The sequence below is a fragment of the Erinaceus europaeus genome, chromosome 19 (assembly GCF_950295315.1).
Source record: "Erinaceus europaeus chromosome 19, mEriEur2.1, whole genome shotgun sequence".
Taxonomy (NCBI): domain Eukaryota; kingdom Metazoa; phylum Chordata; class Mammalia; order Eulipotyphla; family Erinaceidae; genus Erinaceus; species Erinaceus europaeus.
In genome coordinates, this window is record NC_080180.1 from 50,057,915 (window position 1) to 50,076,310 (window position 18,396).

General features: G+C 46.9%; 1 protein-coding gene across 6 annotated transcripts in view; it reads right to left on the reverse strand.

The window, feature by feature from the left end:
• TRIM2 (tripartite motif containing 2) overlaps positions 1–18,396 on the reverse strand; it is a 143,013-nt gene that overhangs the window by 26,351 nt on the left and 98,266 nt on the right. For all 6 annotated transcript variants that reach the window (XM_060178929.1, XM_060178932.1, XM_060178930.1 and 3 more), the window contains exons 3-6: positions 17,606–17,843; positions 6,521–6,672; positions 4,603–4,783; positions 1,864–2,587 (exon numbers count right to left, since the gene is read on the reverse strand). In XM_060178929.1, the coding sequence (XP_060034912.1) occupies positions 1,864–2,587; positions 4,603–4,783; positions 6,521–6,672; positions 17,606–17,843 (1,295 nt within the window). The remainder of the gene's footprint in view (positions 1–1,863; positions 2,588–4,602; positions 4,784–6,520; positions 6,673–17,605; positions 17,844–18,396) is intronic.

Genomic DNA, 18,396 nt, shown 5'->3' on the forward strand with positions numbered 1-18,396 from the left:
AATAATAATAATAATAATAATAACCTATTACATTTAAACAGAAAGATTTAACATCCCAAATATATTCACGCCCTCAACAGGCATATGTATAATCTCCAAATAATTTGTTGTTTACTTCCAGTTTGGACAGTCAACAGTTAAAGAAAATCCCCAGCGGCAAAGACCTCAATCCAAACAGGGTGTCCTCAAACCTCTCCAAGCAGCCAGGGCCTCCGCCCTCAGCCTTTCTGCCTCGGCTTTCCAGCCCCTCCCCTCTGCGGCTCCCGCACACACCCACAGAGCAGCCAGACTCGCAAAGCGCCAGCAGCCGCTGCCCTCCGCCCACAGCTCGGCTGGAGCCAGCAAAGGACCCGGGAACAAACCACGAAGAGCCAATGCTGGAGGCCTCTGGGTGCTCTGAATTCATTCTCATGGGGGCGTGTTTGTGGGAGGGAGGAAGAATGCCAACTTCTTTCAGAGTTTCCAGATGCTAGGATTAAAAAAAAAAAATTCTCCTTATGCTTATTTTCAGATTGTCTACAGTGAATAGGCAGCACTTAAGTGTTAAAAAAAAAAAACCAACAGGAGGGCAGACGAGGAACGTAGGAGGCAGAGAAGGTGGGGGTGGGGAAGGGGGAGCAAAGAGACCCAAAACAAACAAATATAATCTGCAGAGGGCAGGGCTGTGGTGCACACGTAGTAGACCGTGCATGTTAGTGTGCAAAAAACGGGTGCAAGAGCTCACCTCCTCCACCTGCATGAGGGCAAGCTTCACCAGCCTGTCAATTCCTCTGTATCCAAAATGAATAAATAAAATATTTTTCAAAACTGCATAGAGAGGCTCTGCTAAGCTCCCCAATCAAATGCACCCCCTAGCTGTGTGCAGGTAACCCCTCAGCTATGCATCTGCAGTAGCCCCCAGCTATGCACCAGGACCCCCCAATTATGCACAAGTAGCCCCCCAGCTCTGCACCAGTAACACTCCCCATGCACAAGTAGCCCCAGCTATGTACAGGTACCCCAGCTGTAACCCCCAGCTGTGCACCATGAGCCCCTAGCTCTTCATCAAGAACACCCCCATTCTGCACAAATAACCCCCAGCTATGCACCAGTAACATCCCCATGCACTAGTCACCTCCAGCTATGTACAGGAAACCCCCACCTATGCACCAGTATCCCCTCAGCTCTGCACCAGTAACCCCCAGCTCTGCACCTGTAACCGCCCAGCTCTGCACCAGTAATACCCATTATGCCCATGTAACCCCCAGCTATGCACTGTGAGTCACCCCCCAGCTATGACAGGTAACCTCCAGCTGTAATCCCCACCTATGCACCAGTACCCCCCCACTCTGCACACATAACCCCCAGCTCTACACCAGCTGTAACCCCTAGCTCTGCACCAATAATACCTATTATGCCCATGTAACCCCCAGCTATGCACTAGTTACCCCCCAGCTATGACAGGTAACCTCCAGCTGTAGCCCCGAGCTCTGCACCAGTACCCTCCACTCTGCACCCATAAACCCTAGCTCTGCACCAGCTGTAACCCCCAGCCCCAGCTCTGCACCCGTAACCCCCAGCTCTGCACCAGTAACCCCCAGCCCCAGCTCTGCACCAGCTGTAACCCCCAGCCCCAGCTCTGCACCCGTAACCCCCAGCTCTGCACCAGTAACCCCCAGCCCCAGCTCTGCACCAGCTGTAACCCCCAGCCCCAGCTCTGCACCCGTAACCCCCAGCTCTGCACCAGTAACCCCCAGCCCCAGCTCTGCACCAGCTGTAACCCCCAGCCCCAGCCCTGCACCAGTAAACCCCCAGTAAGTGGGCAGCAGGGGGAGCTGCAAAGCTCGCATTTGCAACCGTCCCAGCGCGTCTTCGCCCACTCACCCACTCGGAAGATGAGGTCGTCCTCGATGGGGTTCTCTTTCCGCTTGCCGGTGCTGTACATGCTGGCGGGCCGCTTCACCGCCTTCTGCTTGACGTGGCCGCTGCCCGGGGACTTGACTCGCCGCTTGACGCCCTCGGTGGTGGGCGACACGTCGGCCGAGCGGATGACCTTGAGCTTGAAGGGGCTGCCCCGGATGTGCTGGTCGTGGAGGCGCAGCGACAGCGTGAAGTCGCCCTCCTTCTGCACGGTGTAGAGGAACTCGTAGGTGCCGTTCTTGTTGTCCAGGATCTCGCCGTCCGCCACGCTGCCGTCGGGGGTGCTCAGCTCGGCCGTGAGGTAGGCGTTGCCCGTCTTGCACAGCTCGCCGTCCTTGTCCTTGGTCGTGATGGTCACCGACATGGGCTGCCCGATGATGGTCTGCCGCAGCCCCTCGCCCGTGGCCACCGTCTCGGAGGCCACGGCGTTGGTGGTCAGGATGGTGCCCAGGTTGTGGATGGACTTCTTGAGCCCCTCGGTCTCCACCAGGAAGTCCAGCTGGTCGTTCTCCCGCGGCTGCAGCGGGAAGTCGCGGTCGGCCAGCTCCGTGAGCTTCTCGCTCATCTGCTTCTTCACCAGCAGCACCTCGGTCTCGGTGCCGTGGTGCAGCGCCTGCGCCGTGAAGTTGCTGCAGCTCTTGATGCTCTCCTGGCCCTGCAGCAGCGTGTCCAGCTGCGACTGCAGCACCTGCGGGGACAGCGGGGCGGTGAGGCTCTCGCGGCGCCGCGCCCCCTGGCGGCCGGAGCCGGCGCTGCACCCCCGCCCCAAGCCCGGGCCTGCGAGTTTCACCCAACCCACAACCGGCTCCTAAGGCACAGCCCTCAACTGCACACCCCGGCCCTTCTCCGCCCGCTTTCGCCTCGCCTCTGCTCTCCCACACACATATTTTCCTGGATCACATGTTGGGTGTGATCCAGTCAAACAGTGTCACTTCCTGATTTACCTGCAAGTCAAAGTTCTCTGAACAGAAGCAGAGCTGGGAACTTCACCCCCAACTCCGCCCCCCACCCCAAGATCAGATGCATTCCTGTCCCTGCCCACCCCGTGTGATGGGACACGCAGAGCTAAACAAATGCTGCAGTCAGCCAGCACTTAAAGCTGACAAACAGGTTGGTGTGGGCGAGAGCAAAGTAAGAGATCATTAGGCCTCAGAGTTAATGAGGGAAAACAACCCAGTTCAACCTGAAACCCTGAAGCCATTCCTTTATACTCGACGTGTTCTGTGTCAGGTTATAAATGGGCGCTGAGGTCAGAGAAAGGCAGGGTTCTGTTGCAAACAGGAAAGAAGAAAACATATGACTGGACAATAGCTTCAAATGAAAACTACTGAGGGCTGGGGAGGTGGCATAATGGTTATGCAAAACCACTTTCATGCCTGAGGGTCCGAAAGTCCCAGGTTCAATCCATAGCAGCATCATAAACCAGAGCTGAGCAGTGCTCTGCAGAAAACAACAACAACCCCTCCAGGTTACCGTGCAATGATGACATGTTGTGCTGATTCGAGTCCTCTTTGCCGCTATTTGAACTATCTGAATATCGTGTACTCCTGCCCTGAAGAGCCCCAGATATTGAAAAGACTCCAAAAGGACATCTGAGTTGTCTAGTATAACCCGGAGGGGAATAAATGAACTGAGATTGATAAACTGGATTGATCTTAACTTCACAAGCAATATGCAAATGCGAATCTGGAAACCGGAGGAGAGATCCTACTGGCCTGCCCCTCTTGTAATGACAGAATAGTTCAGAATTATACTGGGCTCCCCACCTACCAGCAGGAGGCTTCCAGAGGGGTGACACAGTGCTGCAGGTATCTCTCTCTGCCTATCTACCACTTCCTTCTCAATTTCTTTCAGTCTCTCTCTAAAATAAATAAACAAACAGTCCCAGTGAGCTTTGTTCTAGGAGCAAGTTTGAGCAGCCATGGTCCTAAAGGCAGTAAGGTTGGGGCAGCACTTGGGAACGACCCGTCGAGCCCAGTAACAAATGACTGGTTAAAGAAGCTGTGGTGTGTGTACACGGTGGGATACTACACAGCGGTAAGAAATGGTGGCTTTCAACAAGGGCAGCAAAAGGGAATAAATAAATAAATAAATAAATAAAATAAATATTAAAAAAAAAATGGTGGCTTTGCCACAACACAGTTGGCGCCTGAAGGGATCGTGCTGAGTGACATATGCCAGAGGAAGGACGAATACCGGATGGTCTCACTCACAGATGGGCATCTCAAGAACAAAGCAAAAGACAATGCAAGATGAGTCCTCCTCAGTGGTCTGTGTGCAGTCAGCACGGCAGATTTGGGGACTCAAAAAAGGGAAAGGAGACCTTTGTGGACCTAACCACCCCCCACGGTAGAACAAAATGGTCTGGTTGGGGGTGAAATGCATTGATACTTATCCTGGAAATGCACCCTGTGACAATACCAATCCTGCAGGGCTGGGGTTCAACCCCTCCCCAACTGCCCCTAGTCCAGCACCTGGCTTTCCTGCATGCTCCCACCTGTATCAAGGGCTGAAGCTTCCTGCAGGGAGAAGGTTGATGTGAATGAGTCAGTCCACTGCAGCCTCTGGCTGTGGGTGCTCAAAGCACCCCTTTGTGCCAGAGCTACCGTGAGGACGCCTGGCTTTCTGCAGCGCTGGGCAGGGGTCCTTGGTCAGTTTTGTCGCCTCCAGGCATCTCCGGGGGGAGGGGACTTGGGGTCTTACTTTGTGTTTGAGGCCATAGTTGACCTCCAGTTCCATAAGCAGCACGCTCTTGCGGACGTTTAAGGTCTTCTGCAGCTCGTCAAAGGTGGAGTGGATGTCTTCTACGATGCTGGCCTTCTGGCTGGTTAACTGGTGGATGATTTCCGAGATGAACTGAAGAGCAGAATCTATTTCTGGCAGCCTGGAGGACCATTGTAAAAGATGGTTAGGAACATCAGCTGGGAGGGAGGGGAACAAATAATCTAATCAAACACTCCTATTTTGTCCAAAATCATTTTAAGATTTTTTCAAAAATTATTTTATTTATTGGAAAGAGCCAGAAATAGAGAGGGAAGTGGGTGGTAGAGAGAGGGAGAGAGACACAGAGACACATGGAACACTGCTTCACCACTCACAAAGCTTTCCCCTGCAGGTAGGGAGCGGGAGCTCAAACCTGGGTCCTTTTGCATCGTAACGTGTGCTCAACCAGGTGTACCAACACCTGCCCCCCTGCCCCTAATTTTCTTTAAAACTTCATTCTTTTCATATTAGTTAAAATACTTGTATTTATTTATTTTGGATAGAGAGAAGTTGAGAAGGAAGGGGGAGACAGAGGGAGAGAAAGAGACACCTGCAGCACTATTTCATCACTTCTGAAACCTCCCCCCTGCAAGTGATGAGTGGAGGTTTGAACCCAGTTCCTTGTGCATTCAGATGTGTGCACTCAGCTCCTTTAATTTAAAAAAAAAAATTGAGTCGAGCAGTAGCGCAGCAGGTTAAGCGCAGGTGATGTGAAGCACAAGGACCGGCGCAAGGATCCCGGTTTGAGCCCTCGGCTCTCCACCTGTAGGGGGGTCGCTTCACAAGTTTGCAGGTGTCTCTCTTTCTCTCCCCGTCTTCCTCTCCCTTCTCCATTTCTCTCTGTCCTATCCAACAATGACGACATCAGTAACAATAATAACTGCAACAATAAAAACCAACAAGAGCAACAAAAGGGAAGAAATAAATGTTTTTTTAAAAATAAATTTGATAGGACAGAGATAAAGTGAGAGGGGACGAGAAGGCAGAGAGAGAGAGAGAGAATGAGAGAGAGACGTCCAGCACTGCTCCAGCACTTATGAAGGTCCCCCTCTGCGGGTGGGGTCTAAGGGCTTGAATCCAGGTCCTTGTACATGCCACTGTGTACACTCTCCTGGGAGTGCCATTGCCCAGCCCCTTAAATCAGGTTTTTAAAAACCCGACTTTGTAATGTTGCTATTTTACACCAAATAATTTCTGGTCACAGGGGACTATCCTGCACATTGCAGGATGTATATTAGCACCTCCCTTCATGGACTAAGAACTTCTGGGGACACTGCCAGATGTCCCTGGGGGTGTATTATTGCCTGTGACTGAGACCCACTTGTCTAATAATAAGAGTCCTATCTCTCTTCCCAGTCACACAAAAAAACTTAGCCAAACTCAGAGTTTTCTTCGGGAACTTCTTGCAAGTTTTCAATTCAGTACAACCCTCACTCCCCGCCCCCAACTTTCCCTCTTCACCAATAGCTGCAGCTATTGGTGAAAGGTTTATATTCAGCTGGCTGTTGGCTTTCCGCTTTGGCCTTGCTCTTGCGACCCATAGTGCTTCAGCAAGAGCCCAGAAGCAGAGAAGCTTAAGGCAAGTTGAGTGATCGCTGCTGGGTACCATTCTCCTGGGCCCAGTCACCGCCTGCACGAGGGACCTGGAAGCCACCATGGGTGGCTCTGCAGAGAGCTCCAGGTGAGCTTTGCTCAGTGATAGAAGACCTTCAATGCCAAGGCGGTGGTGGCGGTGGTGGTGGCGGCGGCGGCAGGAGGATGGCACCAGTCAAGGAGTGAGGAGTCTGGAATTTCCCACCACCAGCCCACTGAGAGGGGTCCGGGAGACCCTGGGCAGGACCTCCCGCCAGGTGTGCACCTTTTGTTGACGGCGTCCAGCTGCACCTGGAGCGAGGCCTTGTGCTGCTCCACTACGTCCTTGAGCGGGACGGTGGGGTGCTCTGCGTGCTCCCCCTCAGTGCACTCGCGACACATGGCCGTCTCGCAAGACTGGCAGTAAAAGTCCATCACCTGCAGGAAGTGTAGAACAGTTTCAGGTTCAGCATCTCCGGCGGGTCCCTGCACAACACCTCAGCTGGTCGCATTCATTCATTCATTCATTCATTCATTCATTCATTCATTCTCCCTCTGCTTGTCTCCTCTCATTCATGCACTCTCCCTCTGCTTGACTCTTCTCATTCATTCATTCTCCCTCTGTCCCCTCTGCCTGTTATTTTTTAAATTTTTTTATTGCCACCAGGGTTATTGCTGGGGTTCAGTGCCCACACAATGAATGCACCATCCCTCTCCGCGGGCCCCAATTTTATTTCCTTTTCTCTGATAGTACAGAGGGACACTGAGAGGAGAGGGAATATGGAGAGGGAGAGACCTGCTTCTCATCTGTCAAGTTTGCCTCCTGCAGGTAGGGACTGGGGACTTGAACCTAGGTGGTAACATGTGTGCCCCTGCCCGCCCCGATTGCTTCTCCTCATTCACTCCCCCTCTGCATGTCTCCTCTCATCTCCCAGCCTCCCTAGGAGGTCTGCATTATTTGTCTAGTTCCATAGGAGAAAAGGAAGGATCAACTTTCTTAAAGAAAAAAAAGTAGGTGTAATTGCCATGAAACATTACATTAGTTTCAGGTGTACGACATACGAATTTGGCATTTGTCTATCATACAAAACAATCCCCACAATAAATCTAGTTAACGTCTGTTCCTGTACATTGTTTTGACTTTCTTTTTCTCATGATGAAGGGCTTCTAAGATTCTCTTAGCCACTCCCATACACTTAGTCCAGTGTTATTAACTGTGGCCCCATGCACGAAGAGCCCATTAAACCCTTGAGAATTATTCACCATGTAACTGGAAGTCTGTGCCTTCTGACTTCCTTTTGTCCACACAAAGAGACAAATGTTTATGTGTCATGTCTTCAGTAGAGATTAGCCAGGCTCAAGAGCTACCACAATGGCAGAGAAGTTAGCTTTCCTGTGCTTGTCCCTCTTATGAAGGGACTTTTTTTTTCAGTCTTAGGAGGCCTCTACGCTCCATAAATTACAGAGAATTCCAAAGGGTCTTTGTTTATAAAACTTAGACTAGTTATTAATTTATTAAGAGAGACAATGAGGGAGTCGGGTGGTAGCTCAGCGGGTTAAGCGCACATGGCGCAAAGCACAAGAACCGATTAGAATCACAGTTCGAGCCGCCGGCTCCCCACCTGCAGGGGAGTCGCTTCACGAGCAGTGAAGCAGGTCTGCAGGTGTCTGTCTTTCTCTCCTCCTCTCTGCCTTCCCCTCCTCTCTTCCATTTCTCTCTGTCCTATCCAACAACAATGACAACAATAACTACAACAATAAAACAATAAGGACAACAAAAGGGAATAAATAAATAAATATTAAAAAGAGACAATGAGCCCAGTCTTAGCACAAATAATGTAATTTATGAAAATTAATTTATCTTTCAAAACCCAAAACTGTGAGAAAAATGGTGTTGCTTTCCACTTTGTAGATGTCGTGTGTGTGTGTGTGTGTGTGTGTGTGTGTGTGTGGCTTTAAAATAAGACGGTCTGTGTCTCCTGTTGGCTTCTGTATTCAGTCAAACTCAAGCTGCTGTGACAGTGCGCACCCTGCAGTCTCTGAGAGTTCCCAGTGAAAAAGGCAAGTAATGTCTTAGTATTGTTACAATAATTTTGATCCTAGGGATCTCCTAAGAGGGCCTTGGGACCCCTGGGGCTTCCTGGCTGGTCCTTTGAGAACTGCTATTTTTTGGGTAAGTGATGAACTGAGCAGGATGTGTCCTGGTTTCACTACTTGTTTAGCTGAATGATTAGGCGCATGACTTAAACTCACAGTGCCTCCATGTTTCCTCTGCCAAATGGAAATAACAGGAACCCACTTCATAGCGCTATCAGGATGTGACAAGTTAATATAAAAATACTCCGAGGATGTCTGGGATGCAGCAAGTTCACAGTAAGCAGTGGCAACTGGACCATGATCATGGTGTCACCTGCTGCCCTGAATGTAAAACCACCTTGGCCTGATGACAGCGAACTCGCAGTAACAACATATCACACAGCCTAAAAGTTACCTTGGTGCAGACATTCCTCTACTCTCTCAGCTGGGAACAGCATCTTATGAATTTGAAGGCCCAAAGTGTGTGTGTGTGTGTGTGTGTGTGTGTGTGTGTGTGTGTTCTCTTGAAATTTAACACACAGAAAATAGCATGAATCTTCATTACAGACTGAAAGATTTGAACCATGCAGATTATCCACCAAAGCAAATTTTTTCCATTCATCTCTCCTTTATGTAATATAGAATTTAAATTTCCTAAGCACAGAAGCGCCCCCCAGAGGCTAAGTAATGCATGGCAGGGAGTGAATACTCAAATGATGCTGCTGGGGGAAGAGGAGTCTTTATTATTTTTATTTTGAATAGAGACAGAGAGAAATTGAGAGCAAAGGGGGAGATACAGAGGGAAGTAAACCAGAGAGACACCTGTAGCAGTGCTTCACTGCTCATGAAACTACCCCTGAAACTACCCCTGTGCAGGTGGGGACCAGAAGCTTGAACCTGGGCCCTTGTGCTTGGTAATGTGTGTACTTAAACCAAGTGCACCACTACCCAGGCCCCAGAGAAGAGACTCTTAACAATGGTTTGGACACCTTTCGTATTAAAACTCACTATTTCATATGGTACTTTTGGAGTTGTATCTTCCAGGAGTAAAGCTTTTAGTTGGCTGATGTCATTCTGCAAACAATCTTTCCTTGTGAAACAAAGTCAGATAAGCACCCTTCAAACTATCTCCCAGATAAACTTTAAACTATAACTTGAAATAAGCATGTAGAAGCATGGTTCCCCGCCTCCCCCGAATCACAGATTTAATCCCACGTATTTGGCTCTACTGCAGACTTTTCAGGCAGAGGCTCAGAGCATCGCTTGGAAGTTCCTTTTTTTACCCATCATTTGCTCAAGAACAATTCTCCATAAAGTCTACTAAAATACATGTTGATAGTCATACTAAAAATTCAAATATCTCATAGGAAGATTATGATATTGGCCATTCCTACTTACTCTGATATAGGAAGATTCAGAGAGGGGATAAATAAAACAGAGAACAGAAAAGCAACAGAAAAAAAAAAAGCAACAGAATCATTAAAAATTTGCTTCTTTGTAAAGATCACCAAAATTGAATATATACACATACACACACAAACACACACACACACACATATATATATAATCACTATGAACAGTGTGCCAACAATTTGAATGGCCCAGCTCAGATGGACACATTCTTAGAAACAAACTACCAAAAAAGACTCAGAGAAATGAAATTTGAATAGTTAATGTGTGATAAGAATGAATGAAAATAATCAAACAACTTATAACAAAAAAAAAAGTCCAGGCCCAGGTGATTTCACTGGTGGATTCTACCAAACATGGAGAGAATTAGCAGCAATACTCATCAAGAAATGGAACAGGGAACATTTCCTAATTCATCACACTAGGCCAATAGCATTGATAGCTTGACATCAAAGACAAAAGAAAGAAAGATCACAAGAAAATCACAGGATAACATCCCTTATGAACACAGAGGCAAAAATCCCTAAACAAAATACAAGCAAATCGAATCTAGTTGCAGGTTAAGAGGATTATACACCACGACCAGCTGGGATTTATTTCAGGAATGCAATGGTGGTTGACACAGGAAAACTGATATATGACATGCAACACAATTGTAGAATAAAGGAAAAACCCACATGCTACAGCAGGAAAAAATATGACAACGTCTAACACCCTCTCATGGTTAAAAAAAATAAAGAAATAAATAAATAAGGGGGTTGGGCGGTAGTGCAGCAGGTTAAGCGCATATGGCACAAAACCCAAGGACCAGCGTAAGGATCCCGGTTTGAGCCCCCAGCTCCTCACCTGCAGGGGGGTCGCTTCACAGGCGGTGAAGCAGGTCTGCAGGTGTCTGTCTTTCCTCTCTTCTGACTTCCCCTCCTCTCTCCATTTCTCTCTGTCCTATCCAACAACAACAACATCAATGGCAACAATAACAACAAAGGCAACAAAATGGGAAAAAAACGGCCTCCAGGAGCAGTGGGATTCGTAGTGCAAGCACCAAGCCCCAGCAATCACACTGGAGGCAAATAAATAAATAAAGCATCAAACTAGAAATAGATTGGGAGTATGGATTGACCTACCAATGCCCATGTCCAGTGGAGAAGCAATTACAGAAACCAGACCTCCCAGCTTCTGCACCCCATAATGATCCTTGGTCCATACTCCCAGAGAGATATAGAATAGGAAAGCTTCCAATGGAGGAGATGGGCTATGAAGCTCTGGTGGTGGGAATTGTATGGAATTGTACTCCTCTTATCCTACAATCTTGTCAATCATTATTAAGTAAAAACAAACAAACAAATGAAAAAAATAGAAGGCAATTTCCTGTGTGGCCAGGGCAATGGCTCGGGACTTGTATGAGTGAGGACTCAGATTTGATTCCCATCATTACTGCATATGGTGAAGACAAGACAATTAGGCTTCCCATGTAAAATAAGAAAACTGAGCCCTGACCTCACGGAACAACTACCAGATGGCTTGAAATATAGGGAATTGAAACCTACATATAAAATGCAAAAAAAGAAAAAAGCGGTCGGAGGGCAAACTAGCTCTAAAACTTTGTAAAAACTATGGTGGTCTACTGCACATGTGTGTGCGTGTGTCTGTGTGTGTGTCTGCGTGTGCGTGCGTGTCTATGGGGCTGGAGGGGTCACAGAACTTTGGAGGTGGGTGCAGTGGGGAGCTATACCACTGTAATCTTAAAAACTTGTAAACCATCATTAAATCACTAATAAAATAGTTGAATGAACTAAGAAGGAAAAAAAAGAAAACACAGGAGTAAGTTTTCATGACCTTGGCTTTCATAAGAAATTCCTATACATCCACCAAAAGCACAAGCAAGCAGAAAAACAAAGATGGACCTAATAAAAATAAACCTGTGAGTCAAAGGACACTAACAAGAAAGTGAAAAAGAATGGGTGAAAATATTTGCTAGTTACACAGCTAATGACGCTCTAGTATTCAGAACATGTAACAATCTCCTACAACTCAACGGCCCTTCAGAACTCAACCAAGGACTTGTGTAGACATCTTTCTTTCTTTTTGTTTTAATTCTTTTATTATCTTTATTTATTTATTGGATAAAGATAGCCAGAAATGAGAGGAATGGGAAGATATTAAGGGAGAGAGACACCCGCAACACTGCTTCACCACTTGAAATAAATAATAATAATAATAATAATAATAAAAAGATCTCAGATAGCATACAATGTGTGAGAAGCTAGAAAACATACTAAATGATAGAGAAGCCAGACTCAAAGGTCACATATTGATGATTCCACTCAGGTCAAGCATCCATAATAGAGACAGAACGCAGATGTTGCCAAGGGTTAGGGACAGGGTGATGGTCAAATGGGAAGTGACCGCTTAATGGGAATGGAGTCCCTCTGAAGGGGTGGTGAAGAAGTCCTGAAGTTAGACAGTGGTGATGTTTGCACAAATGCTTAAATATATTAGGAGCTACTTGTGCTTTTAAATGGCTAAAATGTTGAATCTTATACTCTGTCCCCCTGGTGCTGTCCATAGTATTGGGGGCTGAACCCAGGGCCTCCTAGACACTAAGGCAGTGTTGTACTCACTGAGCTATCTCCCACCCCTTCTTTGCACTTCTTGGCATCCTCATTAGCAAGACTCCGAAACAAGCAGTCGCAGGGTTTGAAATCATTTGTGGCAGCTTGGGAGGTGGTGCAGTGGCTAGAGCCTCTCATGTAAACATGAGATCTTGAGTCTTAAGCCCTGTAGCACATGTACCAGAGTGATGTTTTTGCTCCTTAGTGCCCTCCCTCTCCCTCTCCCTCTCCCTCTCTCTCTCTCTTTTTTTTTTTAACCAGAGTACTGTTCAGCTCTGGCTTATGAGGTGGTACGGGGGATTGAACCTGGGACTTTGGAGCCTCAGGCATGAGGGTCTGTTTGCATAACCACTGTGCTATCTACCCTCCGCCCCCTTAGCTCTCTCTCTATACAAATAAATTTTTTTAAAAAATTCTTTTAATTGTGTTCTGGGCCTGGGGGGATAGCATCATGGTTATGCAAAAAGACATTCATGAAAGCCTGAGGCCCGTAGGTCCCAGGTTCAGCCCTTAGCCATGACCCAGAGCTGAGCACCGCTCTGGTCTCTCCTAGTTTGCCTTTCTCCGTTTTCCTTTGTCATTAAAATAAAGTTATATATATATACTTTTTTTCCCCCTTAAATTGTTTTCTGGGACTATGAGGCATGAATGTCAGTGTCTGCTGTGCGTGCAAAGAAACTCATAAACCACTGGCCATTCTTTCCCCATTTTGCTTTGTCTTTGGAAACTGCAGCCCCGGCAGTTTCATCAGAAGACAACCAGGGAGGCAGCAGTTTAAGCAAATGACAGCCTCTCATTCACATGTCTTAATCAGCACCAGGCAGTTGATGATGGCAACATCCGGCTTTCCTGTTAATTGCCTGATTTTAGTAACCTTCAGACGCTTGGGTTGTCTTTAAAGATTTACTCGTGGCAATTAACTGCAGCAATTTAGCTGTAACTGCCCGCATTTGGCTTCAAGAAGCAGAGAGGACCCCTGTTTCAAAGCAGCGGCAGTGAACGCCTGCCTGTAGTCTGCGCTGAAACAATACCACGGTTCAAACACGCGCTGCTATTTTTCCGGGATCTTTTGCTGGTTTATACATGTTATGATTCCAAAGAATCATCATGATCTCTTAGAGAGACAGTGTTCAAAATAAGTAAGTAAAATGATGTTTATTGATTATTTTATATTTGATAGGGCAGATAGAAATTGAGAATGGGGAGCTGGGAGGTGGAGCAGTGGGTGAAGCGCACATGACGCAAAGCACAAGGACCCAGTGTAAGGATCTCGGTTAGAGCCCCCAGCTCCTCACCTGCGGGGGGGTGGGGGTGGGGAGTCACTTCATAAGTGGTGAAGCAGGTCTGCAAGTGTCTATCTTTCATTCTCTCTTTATCTTCCTCATCCCTCTCAATTTATGTCCTATACAAAAAGAAAAAAAAGAAAAAATGGCCACAGGAGCAGTGGCATTGTAGTGTAGGCACTGAGCCTCAGTGATAACCCTGGAGGCAGAGAGAGAGAGAGAGAGATACCTGCAGCATTTCTTCACCACTTATGAAGCTTCCTTCTTGCAGGGCTTAAACTAGAGTTCTTGTGCATGGTAACATATACATTCAACCAAGCATGCCACCACCTGGTCCCCAAACAAACATCTTAAAAGAAAGCAAATGTTGGAGTCAGAGAGACACTCATCTGGTAGAGCACCTACCTTGCCTTGAATATGGGCCAGGCTTGAGCCCTGCCACATGGGGGAAGCTCCAGAGCTGTGTTGTCGTTCTCTCTCTCCTAGACTGAAAAAGTTCACACACCCGGTTGAGCAAACACATTACCATGCTCAAGAACCCTAGTGTGAGACGCTCACCTGCAAGGGGAGCGTCTGTCCTATCAAATAAAAAAATAGAATGTAAAGGGAGGGGAAGGGAAGGGAGCAGAATGGAAAAATGTCCACTGGGAGCCATGGATTTGTAGTGCTGGCACTGAGCCCTAGCAATAACCCTGGCAGCAAGAAAAAAAAAAACAACCAAAAACAAACTTATTCCAGAGCAGTGAAAAATGCATGTGTGAAGGTCCCGTCAACACTAATAACAATAATAATTCAGCTACCATTTTTAGGTCAAATCTCTAACCTCATTTTCAGTTATTTCCCTAGAAACATTCCTGGTTCTGGAAGTGCAGGAACTGGATTGGGAGGATGAGCTGTTGGATAAAGGATTCTTGCTCCTTCAAACCGACATAAGGTTTTTGAAGGGTGATTTATCCTCTCACCCACAGCATAGGAAATGGTCTCATCATACCCTCATCAGCACTAGCTATTATCATTAAAAATTATAGAGATTCGATTATTTGCAAACTTTAATATCTATCCCTTTCTTTAAAAAAAAGATTTTATTTATTTATTAATGAGAAAGGTGGAGGGGAGAGAGAAAGAACCAGATATCACTCTGGTACATGTGCTGCCAGGGACTGAACTCGGGACCTCATGGTTGAGACTCCAATGCTTTATCCATTGTGCCATCTCCTGGACCACATATCTATCTCTTTCTTATGTGGTTATTAACCATTTCTATTTCCTTTGTAAGTTTTCTCTGCCCACATGTTACTAAGAAACAGGTATATATGTGGTCTAGAAGGTGGTTTATCGTAGATAAAATGTTGAACTCTTTTTTAATTTATTATTAGGACAGAGACAGAGATTAATTGAAAGGGGAGGGGGCTAGAGAGAGAAAGAGACAGAGAGACACCTGTAGCCCTGCTTCACCACTCCTGAAGCTTTCTCCTTGTAGATGGGGATCTGGGGGCTTGAACCTGCGACCTTGCACACTGTACTATGTGCACTTAACCAAGTGTGCCACTGCCTGACCCCATTTTTTTTAACTTTTATTTATTTTAAAAAATATTTTTAAAAAGCTATTATTGGGTGGTCCGGGAGGTGGCACAGTGGATAAAGCACTGGACTCTCATGTTTGAGGTCCTGAGTTCAATTCCCAGCCGCACATGTACCAGATTGATGTCTGGTTCTTTCTCTCTCTCCTCCTGTCTTTCTCATGAATAAAGAAATAAAATGGGGAGTCGGGCTGTAGCTCAGCGGGTTAAGTGCAGGTGGCACAAAGCACAAGGACCGGCATAAGGATCCTGGTTCGAGCCCTGGCTCCCCACCTGCAGGGGAGTCGCTTCACAGGCAGTGAAGCAGGTCTGCAGGTGTCTATCTTTCTCTCCCCCTCTGTCTTCCTCTCCTCTCTCCATTTCTCTCTGTCCTATCCAACAACGACGACATCAATAACTACAACAATAAAACAACAAGGGCAACAAAAGGGAATAAATAAATAAATATAAATTTAAATTAAAAATTTTTTAAAAACTTTAAAAAAAGAAATAAAATATTTTTAAAAATTATTATTGGATAGAGAGAGAGACATTGAGAGAGGAGGGAGAAGTCAAGAGGAAAAGAGAGGGAGACATAAAGTGTTGAGCTTTCAAGCATGAAACCCCGAATTTGATACCCAGTATCCGAGTTATATCCATCTAAAACTCAACACCCAGCATCTCAGTCACACAGATATAGTTAAAGATATAAATATATAGATATATAAAATGGAAAAGAGAGGCATGACCTCAGGCTAGCTACCAAACTCAAGCATATGCTACTACCAGGGCCCCTACTTCCTTTTCACCGATGAGAGGGTGAGACAGAAACTTTAGTCAGCTCGCCAAAGCTGACATGAAGCTTTTGTGACTCAGTTATTTGCTGGAACACAGAGGTCTACAATTTATAACAGCCATTATGCTTGCTGTTATAACTAGAAAGTATGGAACGTTCCATCTATTAGCAAGGATTCACAGGTCTTCAAAAGCTATTGAGGGGATCTGGGCGGTAGCGCAGTGGGTTAAGTGCACATGGCACAAAGCGCAAGGGCCAGCATAAGGATCCTGGTTCGAGCCCCCAGCTCCCCACCTGCAGGGGGGTCGCTTCACAAGTGGTGAAGCAGGTCTGCAGGTGTCTTTCTCTCCCCTGTGTGTCTTCCCCTCCTCTCTCCATTTCTCTCTGTCCTACCCAACAACGATGACATCAACAATAACAACTACAACAAGTGCAACAACAAGGGCAACAAAATGGGAAAAATAGCCTCCAGGAGCAGTGGATTCATAGTACAGGCACCGAGCCCCAGTGATAACCCTGGAGGAAAAAAAAAGTCTATTGAGGGGGTCAGCCGGTGGCACACCGGTAAAGCACACACACTGCAGTAGGCAAGGACCCGGATTCAAGCCCCTGGTCCCCACCTGCAGGGGGAAAGCTTCATGAGTGGTGAAGCAGGGCTGCAGGTATCTCTCTGTCTCCCCCTCTCTTTTCAGTTTCTTGTCTCTATCCAATAATAAATAAAATTAAAAAACAAAACCAAAAAGGGAATGGGGAGAGTTGGGCGGTAGGGCAGCGGGTTAAGTGCACATGGCACAAAGTGCAAGGACCGGCGTAAGGATCCCAGTTTGAGCCCCCAGCTCCCCACCTGCAGGGGGGTCGCTTCGCAAGTGGTGAAGCAGGTCTGCAGGTGTCTATCTTTCTCTCCCCTTCTTTGTCTTCCCCTCCTCTCTCAATTTCTCTCTGTCCTATCCAACAACAATGACATCAATAGCAACAACAATAATAACTACAATGCTAAAACAAGGGCAACAAAAGGAAATAAATAAATATTAAAAAATAAAATAAAGTCTATTGAGTATTACAGAATAAGACCTAATGGAATGTGAGAAAAACTTCCATCACAAGAAAGAGAAAGAACTCAGATAAATTTGCAGAATGTATATATTATTAAACCCATATCTCCCAAGTATTTATGTGGGTCCAAGTTTGCCTAGCTGGCAAAGAGATGTTGGTTTGTTTGCCCTGGAAAATGAACTATATATACATTATGTGGACACAAAGCAAAAAAGGGGGGTGGTGGTCGCAGAGTAAACAAGCTGGCAGAATAATTGTCTGAGGGCCTAGAAAAAATGGTTTTTAGTGCCCTGTTTTCCAGGTAAGATTCTGTCCCCCCCCCCCCCCCTTCATTTTCTTTCTTTCCTCCTTCCAACATTTTGTTTTCCTTTCATTCAGATAAGAGGAAGGTAAAAAGAGTGAAACAGACCACAGCACCAAAGCTTCCTTTAATACTGTGGGGGCCAACCTTGAACCTGGGTCACACACAAGGCCCAGCAGCGCACTATCCAAGGGTGCAATTCCACTGGCCTCTGAGACTGTCCAGGCACAACTAGAGCCCACCTGTAGCAGCGGGCGAGCGCCCCCTCGCGGCTGACTTACATTCCCATCGTGGTTGGGGCAGGAGAGGGGCTTCCCCGCGGCCACCGCCGTGACAGTCTCCAGGATGGAGGACTCCTCGACGTTGCTGCCTGGCGTCCGCTGCAGCACGTCCATCAGGTTCGTGATGAAGAAGTTGTTCTGCAGCGCGGCCACCCCCTTCTCGGGCAGGATGGAGGTTTGGCGGCACACGGGGCAGGAGAGGGTTAAACTGTGGGCGGGGATATAGTTCTGCAGGCACCTGGTGGGGGGGGGAGGTAAGCAGAAGGAAGAGAGGGATGTCAGCAAGTGGGGCTCGAGGAACAGAACCCCCATTTCTCAAAGGTACCGATCTTAGATATTCATGGGTCCTTTGGCAACAGGTACCAGTAGCTAAGCTCTGACAGCCCAGCAGGTGGCGCAGTAGAGAAAGAGTTGGGCTCTCAAGCATGAGGTTTGATTTCCATCTCTGACAGAGTGATGCTCTGGTTCTCTTGCTCTTTCTCTGTCATGGATGGATGGATGGATGGATGGACGGACAGACGGACGGACGGACGGACAGATAAATAAGAAAGAGAAAGAGAAAGAAGAGGGAGAGAAAGAAAGAAAAGAAGGAAGGAAGGAAGGAAGGAAGGAGAGGGAAATAGTGGTCTGGACAGTGGCGCAGTGGATAAAGCATTGGATTCTCAAGCATGAAGAGGTTCTGAGTTCAATCCCCAGTAGCACAAGTACCAGGGTGATGTCTGGTTCTTTCTTTCTCTTATCTTCATGAATAAATAAATAAAATATTTTTTAAAAATAGCTATTTTTTATAT